General features: G+C 41.4%; 1 protein-coding gene across 1 annotated transcript; it reads right to left on the reverse strand.

Annotated features, from left to right (window-relative positions):
• Positions 1-662: 662 nt before the first annotated feature.
• On the reverse strand, positions 663-7,477 carry LOC128845589 (putative methyltransferase DDB_G0268948). Its single transcript, XM_054044410.1, has 7 exons — positions 7,329-7,477; positions 4,761-4,889; positions 4,351-4,511; positions 3,654-3,867; positions 2,253-2,353; positions 1,705-1,842; positions 663-904 (listed from the first exon to the last, which is right to left on the reverse strand). Exons 2-7 carry the CDS (start codon positions 4,869-4,871, stop codon positions 814-816), a joined length of 816 nt encoding a protein of 271 aa, XP_053900385.1. The 5' UTR covers positions 4,872-4,889; positions 7,329-7,477; the 3' UTR covers positions 663-813.
• Positions 7,478-8,577: the final 1,100 nt, after the last annotated feature.

Genomic DNA, 8,577 nt, shown 5'->3' on the forward strand with positions numbered 1-8,577 from the left:
CATTAATTCTATCTTAGAAACTTAGGGCCAGATTTTCAAGTGCTCAGCACCCACCAATGGAGTCAGATTTTCAAGAGAGCTCATTCATGGCCAGATTTTCACACAGAGCTAGGCATCCAAGGTGCTGAGATTTCTAGAAAATGCCGTCAGTTATTTTGGTGCCTAAATGGAAGGTGAATTCTTCTGAAAATTTGGCCTGTAACAAGAAGTTCTGTAATTGGCATGTTTTGGGCTGGTCTCTTCTTCACTTAATGTGGAGTGTGGACACTAATACTTATCTACCTGGTACAGCTCTTTGAGGGCTTTGGATGAAAGATGCCTGTGAAGTATTATTACTATAACCCTACGACATAATTGCTATTCCTATTTGCTTACCCCATTGCCAGGGAATTACATATAGCAGTTGATCTTGCTGCAAGCTATTTTAACTCAGTAGGATTATAAAGTCTTCTAAAAATCTATCAGCTGTTAGGTAACGTTTATTGCATATTCCATATATGATCCAATCTCTGCAGCCTTCTATGTGCCAAAGGATCCTTGATTTCTTCCAATGCCTGTTGAACAACAGCCAGACAGACAAAACACTGAGCTTTTCCTCTTTAAATAGGAAACAACCACCCCATGATAGCCCTTCTTATATTGACACTATTTGATTTCATGTCTCCTTTGTCTCCCATTGAAGAAGATGGGAGTTTTGCCATTGACTTTATTGGGATCTTAATCAAATATTTTAAAGGTGATAACATCAGTTATAAGTATATCTAAAAATCGGGATTTTTCTTCTGGCTATTGGGTCATCGCTGAATTTTCCATTCACGGCCCCTTGCAGCCTAGAACAGAAACACTCCTTATCCCGATCTCTACCTGGGTTTCATTAGAGCAAACTCCCATGGTCTCCAGGAACCTGAAACAAGAAATGGAATAATGGTCATGTATTTTCTCACTGTCTAGATTGACTCCTGTCCAACCAGAGGCAGAGGTGACAGCCAGTTCTTGGCATCACAGCTTAAGACATACCTGTCCCACCCAAACCATTCTACTCTTATCAGAAAAATGGATACACAAAAGGTAATTCAAGAAAAACTTACTGTATCTAAAGCAGTTTTAGCACATTATCTGTGCCAGTCACTCACCATAATTACTAAAGACCATATGGTAGGCTGCCCATATGTGAAACTCCTTTTGGTGTTACTGGGTTTGTATGAAGACACTGAAGCCACCATATTGCCCAAGAGATTGTGGTTTATTGGGTTTAAACTGGAACTAGAAGCACAAACTCTCAATATTTTATTTCTTTGCTAATTAAATTAGAGGCTGTCCGAGAAGTAAATACTCAGTATCAAGTACCAGAAGGAGGAAATTAGCTAAGCTGCCTATTTTATGATGTATCAAGCTAGACTTCACCAGTGACAGCAATGCACATAGGGGATTCTGGCAGAAATACTGGACCATAACCCCAGATGGCTAACGTTGGCATAGCTCTGTTGAAGTTAATGGGGCTTTGCTGATTTAAGTCAACTGAAGATCTGGCCTATAAAAAGCCAATGGCTCACAATACTGACCCAGAGCAAAGATGGCTGCACCACTGCAACGACTCCCTGCCCTTCCCCCAGCGTTGGAGGGGTTGTTGTGACCTCACTAACTTCACCTATGTCATACAAGAGAGCCACCCACATTCTGTTTGTTTTCTTACATTGTTTTTACCTTTGTTCAGTTTTTTGGAGGAGAGATTTTGCTGCTTCAGGGTCACTCCTCAGAAAGGCTTGATACATGGAGAAGGACTGGAATAGCCCGATCACCCCAGAAACGGACATGGGAATTTTGTCTAAGATCTGGGTAACTCTGCAACAGTGGGAAGAAACCAGAGCATTGGAGAAGTTAGCCTGGAGGGTAATGGAGCTATGTTGATTTATACAAGCTGAGGACCTGGTTCATGTTGATTATTTAGACGCTGAGAATTATCTGTTATCCCTTCCTCTTTTTGGACATTTGGTTATGGGGAAACCTCTGTCATTTGATGAAGAGGCCACACAGATGAACCAGACAGACCAGGGACTGGAGATGTGTTTGAAGGACATTGGACCAAATGATCTCAGGGCTACCTGCTAGCCGTAAACTCTATGAAACTTCTGCAACCTGCAGTCTCAAAGTGAACACCAATGACTGCCACCCAAGTGCCCAACATTCCAGGGCTCACACAGTCCACAATGCAAAAAATTACATAAAATTCAGTTTTGTCCTTGTCTTCTCACCTCTTCTTGTCTGGAAAAGGCACGGACTCAAACACCTCTTTATACTCTGCAATGACAAGATTTACTTTTTCATCTGAATATTTAAGAAGCAGGTCCCGGGTCTGTGAAGTCAGAACAGAAACAGCAAAAATTTTATGTAAGGCCTTGATCCTCCACTCCATCTGAGCTGCACTCCCTGATTCAGGGCTGCCTGGCCTGAGGGCAAGTTAGAGCTACACAGGAGAATAATAGAATAATGCAGACTCTTCAGATTTCCCGTATACATAATACTTGCAGAAGTTGTGTGAATGGGCTACATTTGAACAATTTTAGTTTGGGTTTACTAGTCATTTCCCTCCCCTCCCCCCCCCCCCCCCCCCCCCCCCCCCCGATCACCCACCCATTATTGTTCGTACTGGACAGAATCTCTTTCTGCTGGGTTGGTATAGTAATGTTCTTTTCCAGAGAATTCCATGAAAAAAACTGTCCTACTTCAAAATGGCGGATATAACCTCTTCCATTGTTCTTACTGGGACTTAGGCCATAAGGCTGACCTCGGTTAAGATGCCCTCTATCAAAATGATCACTGCCCACACATATAGGAATATTGTGACAACCAAGTGAATGGAGACTGCAGCCATTTTTGTTCAGCCTTCCTGCCGCCTTGCTCTCATTGAGAGCAATGGGAGATAGAGATACCCTTCTCAAAATGGCCACCTAACAGAGTGACACTACGGAGGCGGGGGAAGACAGAAATATAACATGTCTTTACAATCAGTCTAATCTAAAGAGACCATAGTATTATAATGCCTTAGTCAAAATTATCTGGGTATTACATGTTATCACTAGAGGACAGAATTAATACTTTTTGGGTACATTGCCTGAGTCATTTCCTTACCTTAAGGAAGGTAAGTCTAACAATAACTCTGAATGTCCTGGGTTTGTAATACTTCATTCGGGGATAATTACAACAGCCACTAATGTATTTTATCCCAAGTTATTCATATGTACCCTGAGCCAGACCTCAATGTGAGGGCAATTTTTGTCTGGGAATGGGTTTTATGTAATGGAAGTTGCCTCACTCTGCAAATTCCAAGCTCTGCTCCAGAGCGGGGAGGAACTAGACCTTCTCAATACAATGGGTATAAGAATTTATATTTATTTAAATGGGCAAAGGCACCTATTATTCTCTTTCTGTTTTTGGGAATGGCTGACTGTTTTTGCGGAAACTTACAAAAAATAATCCTGCCTGTGGCAAACAGGCAGAAAGGAAAATTTCAGCCCAAATGCTTAAGGTTTGGCAAAGTTATAAGCAGCTGAAAACAGGGTCTTATAGTGGAAAGTGTCTAGCAGCATTAAAATATATTATAAACTTCATGCCTTAAAAAAAAAAAAAAAAAGAGGATTGTTTTCTTCTCTCACCTCAGTGAAGATTTCTGTAAGCCTCTCCGAGCAGTCTTTATAGTGCATACTGAAGTCTGTAGTGTAGGTGCTAAGGGCCACACAGCCATGTGGCTTGAGAACTCGATCCACTTCTTTCATGAACCTCGGCATATCAAACCAGTGGGCAGCTGTAAAAGCAGTAATGAGGTCCACAGAACCATCCTCAAATGCCAGCTCCTCTGCAGGGCACACACTATAAAGGGAAACAGGGAAGATATTTCAACTGAGAAGAAGGAGTCTCTACTGGGGCCTGACATGCATGCAGCTTGTCACGTGTGGACTCTTCTGAGAGGAAATGTGGTGTTGTTGAAAATCTGACATTGAAAAGTCTAACTTTTTTGTTCTCTTGGAACTGAAGCACAGTTTGGCCTAAGAATGTCAGCCCAAGTTTTCAAAATTGGAGCTCCAAAATCCATATTTAGGCATTTAATTAGGAGCGGCCTGATTTTCAGAAGCTGAGTACCTGCAGTTCCTGCCAGCTTCAGATGGAGTTGTGAGTTCTGGGTACTTTGTGAAAAAGCAGACCAAATATGCTTGAAATCAGGCACCTAAAAATGACTGGCCTAGTTTGAAAATGCTGGCCTGTATCTGTCCTGTTCACGAAGTGTTTGCTTTGTGCAAAGGTCAGCACTCTGGACACACCCAAAGGGAAAGCATCCTTTTATGGAACACTTACTGGTAAGTAACATTTGGGAAGGAGGCAGCTTGTTTGGCTGCCTCTATTTGAGCTTCACTGATGTCTGTTCCAACCACCTTCTCAAAATGAGCGGCGAGTACGCGAGTGCTTTGTCCCGACCCACAGCCGACATCCACTGCCAGCCGAACGGGGTCTACTTTCTGAGGAGAGAACAGCCACGTCTCAGCAAGCAGAGCACAAATTCTTATGAAGAGCGAAATCTTAGTCCCCTTTACACCCCTATACACATACCATGTCCTAGTCACAGAGTAAAGGCTCTGATTCTCCAGGTAATTAGAGTAATTTCTGTAGTATCCTATTGGTTTCACTCCCATTGCATTCTATAGGTCTTCTCCACAGTAGAATTAATAACAAGTATTCTCAGCCTAGGGCCTGACTGTGTCACTTACCTTTTCTTCCAGGTAGGAGAAGATGACACTTTGGAGATTTTCAGAGGGAGAGAATCTGTATTTCTGATAGGAATCTGCATCATACTGTGTATCTAACAAATGCACAGCCATGTTCCAGCAAACTGGCACCTAGGGGGATTAAGCAAATTCACTTTGTTACATTAGCCATAAGATCAAACTCTACTGACTATGTAATTATAATACTTCTTGTAGGATCAATGCTATAACCAATTAAATATTAGTCACATTAGGTACTGAAGTTCTAACCCGTGGAATCAGCTAATGGCAAAGATACTTCATGTTCAGTTTGGATCAGTGAACTTTATTTTTCAAGTGTCTTGGTCTTGGGTATAGGTGGCAAATGTAAAAGCGTAACAGGGGTTTGTGGGAGGAAATACGACGTGGGCCAAATCATCTAATGCTGGAAATCAGAAGGGAACTGACCTATGCTGATTCGCACCAGCTGATTATCGGGGCCTATGTTTATAGCAGGTCAAGATTTTTCAAAAAAATTTTAGTAAAAAATAACCTTTATAAATTGACTATTTGTCCAAAAACAGTCACTTAAACATTGCAAAACGTAACACTTCCTTTTTTTTTTGCTATTTTAAAATACCGTTTACAATTTGTTTGTTCTTTTTTTTTCTCCTCACTCATTTTTTGAAAATTGTCTCTTTCCCCTCTGAAATAACTGTGGGGTGGGGAAGAAAGAGAAAAAAAAGGGGGGGAACCCCCAAAAATGAAAGTGACAAAAATACCAGGAAAAATAAATTAAAACTTCAAAAACATTTTTGTTAAAACTAAAAATAGGGGCACTTAAGACATTCTAAAATGAGAACCACCTTTCAAATTTCATTCGGTCTTGTTGAAGCTGTTCCACTGTGTATAAGCAATTTAACGTTCATTGGGCCACACAGAGAGCGTAAGAACTACTGTGTAGCCTGGCCGTTTGGGCACACACATGGGAGACCCCAGTTCAGGTCTCTGTTCTGCCTAGTTTAAGACCAGGGATGGGAACCTGGGTCCCCCAAATACCAGGTGAGTGCAAGTCAAGCAGGAATTCTCTGTGGCAGCTGAGTTCTGCAGTCTGACAGGATAGCCAAGTCTGAACCGTTTATAGTCCCAAAGATATTCATATCTTATGACATAACACTGCCTATATGATCAATTGTATAACCACATAGTGCGACGCCACTGGGCATATCACAAGCTATTGAGAAAAAAAATCTGCTGAGTAAAAAAAACTTGTACATTATGCAAAATGATAAAACCTTGGATACAGAACAATCTCGATATCAGAAAGCAATATCACTTCATTTACTGATTTTTACATCCGTCTTGGATAGAATGCAGGGTAAGATACAGAAATAGATACTGTGTATCCTCCCCTGTTATCTTGGTTATTAGGCTTTTCCCCCTATAACTAATAATGAACAAATTTAGCAATAGCCGGATTTTCCATCTGGGCTGCCCAAAATGTCTTCTTGTGGAAGAGGCATTGTGATGGGTTTAATGCCCCTGGCGAAGTCTCCTGCTGCCAAAAGGCTGCTAGCAATAGCTGTCAACCAAAGTACCTTGCCGTCTCTGTATACATCCATACACTATAAGACAGCATTAATCAAAACATCTTTGCTTGTCTCTTCAATACATTCTGTCACATTTTTGCATAAGGGGACTTCTGGGTAGGTTATTTGCCTCCACATCAGATTTCTCTGGACAATACGCCTCTACCCCGATATAATGCGACCTGATATAACATGAATTTGGATATAACGAGGTAAAGCAATGCTCCGGGAGGGCGGGGCTGCACACTCTGGTGGATCAAAGCAAGTTCGATATAACGCAGTTTCACCTATAACACGGTAAGATTTTTTGGCTCCCAAGGACAGCGTTATATCGGGGTAGAGGTGTATTTGACTTTAAAGTTAAAGTCAACTATTCTGCAACCCACTGGTGTGCTATGGCATTCAGCCTGGCAGAGAGAAAAGGATTGATATCATTATAAACAATGTCCACAAAAGATTGTGTGTAGTAGAGGTTGTCAGGAAACTTGTCAGTAACACCTTTTTACAAAGTTTGAAAGTCCAGCTTCTAGATTCCAGCATCTGAATCTGTCATGGGGACAGGGCGCAGCTGAATACATTAAAGAGGATGGGAGTTTAAGACCTCTAGGCGCAGCTACGATGGGATTGGTATCAGCACCTGAATATTATAGAATAGAAACTACCATTCTGTCTCTAAAGGATTTCAATTTATTTCAGTTCTTCATGCTTTTATCATCAAAACCACAAGGACATTAAAAGAGAAATGCTTCAGGACACAGAGTAAAGGACAGAGAGCTAATGAATTATAACAATTTATAGGAGGTAAAAGTTATGGCTGAGCCATCATCACTTGCCCTTGTGTAGCCCACGGGACAAAAACATTTTCAGTCCATTGTTTTCCAACCCCAAATCGTGCATTTCTTTCACAGAGATAAAAACTTCTCCACCTTTCAAGCTCTACCAGGCACAAGTTAGCATATGATAAACACCAAAACAAAGAGTGTAGCAATACAAAGAAATGTACCTTGTATCTGTGTATGGCACTGAAACGGAGGGACTCCCTGCCCAGGAAATAAGAACTCCTGCCGTAGTTGATGAATGAGCTCTATTCTTTCCGCAGCCTGGGGGAAGCCAGCCTGTGAACCCGGAAGCTTCGACTTGCCAGTGCCCAGATCAACCGAGCGCAATCCATTGCTTCAGAAACGTAAGAACAGAAGAGTCCATTGGCTGCTGGTTTTCAGCTGAATAAATACAACCAATCAAATGCATTTTAAGAACTGGCCAGTAGACTTCTCATTTACAATGTTTCTTCTTTTTCTTGGAAAACCTGTGCCACTTATCAAGATGTGTGTCCATGAAACAAGAAGTTTAACCCTGCCGAGGATTTTAGAGTAAATATATTTTATAGCGTCATTTTGACTAATTCTGAATTTTACCAGGAGATTTGCATTTGGAACCTTAAATCGAATTAAGTTTGATGAATGCAAAAGGATACTGTCGGCAGGTTTTTGTGGGGTTTAATTGCTTTTCTTTTCCTCTCTCTTGGCTGTAAGGGTCCCCTAGAGATGTGGAACTGAAAAGCTTTCCCAACTAGTTACCACACTTTCTATACGGAAAAGTTCTTGTTTCTTTTGGAGCATCTGGCAACATGCCTCTGTTTCATGTGAATTGCTGTGTGTGTACTGCCCGCCTCAGTGATTTCTGTGATCTCCAGTACGACTAACGCCCAGGAATGATGGACGGGGCATTTGTTTATTCTGCTCTTTAGGAGATTAAACCTATCTAGGGAAGCATGTTACTTTCTGGGAGTGGGTAGATTACCTTTGAAATCTGGATGTATTTTACTATACACAAAAAAGAAATTCATTGAAATGAAAGGGAGATTTTCCTGACTATGGGAAAGATTTGAGAACATAAATCACAAGAGAAATGTCAGTTATCTAGTCCTCCTCCACCCGATCTAATGGTAGTGTACTCAAATTGCAGCTAGTTTAAGGAAATTTAGATTTCCCACTAGCTTACTTCAGGGAGATCACTTTACATTGTTGCAGCAAATACTGAGGTTGGTTGATCATTTGGTGGGACAGGCAAACCACTTCAAACAAAATGAAAACCAGAGAGCCTGCTGGAACTCTAGCAATTAAAAGGCTGCACTAGTGATAAACAGCTAACAAATGAGTGGTTACAAAAAGAAAAGGCCGTCAGTCTCTTCTTCTCCTTCACACCCCTCCTTAGGATCTACCCCTGCCAAATCCGCCAGTGATTGCTGGCTG

The sequence above is a fragment of the Malaclemys terrapin genome, chromosome 11, assembly GCF_027887155.1.
Source record: "Malaclemys terrapin pileata isolate rMalTer1 chromosome 11, rMalTer1.hap1, whole genome shotgun sequence".
Classification (NCBI taxonomy): domain Eukaryota; kingdom Metazoa; phylum Chordata; order Testudines; family Emydidae; genus Malaclemys; species Malaclemys terrapin.

Excerpts from the sequence above, each read along its gene's own strand:
- LOC128845589 (XM_054044410.1), bottom strand. The coding sequence starts at position 4,871 with ATGGCTGTGCATTTGTTAGATACACAGTATGATGCAGATTCCTATCAG. Across the intron at positions 3,868-4,350 it reads TTCCCAAATGTTACTTACCA|TGTGTGCCCTGCAGAGGAGC; the intron begins GTAAGTGTTCCA and ends TTCCCTTTATAG. Across the intron at positions 905-1,704 it reads CTCCAAAAAACTGAACAAAG|GTTCCTGGAGACCATGGGAG; the intron begins GTAAAAACAATG and ends TTCTTGTTTCAG.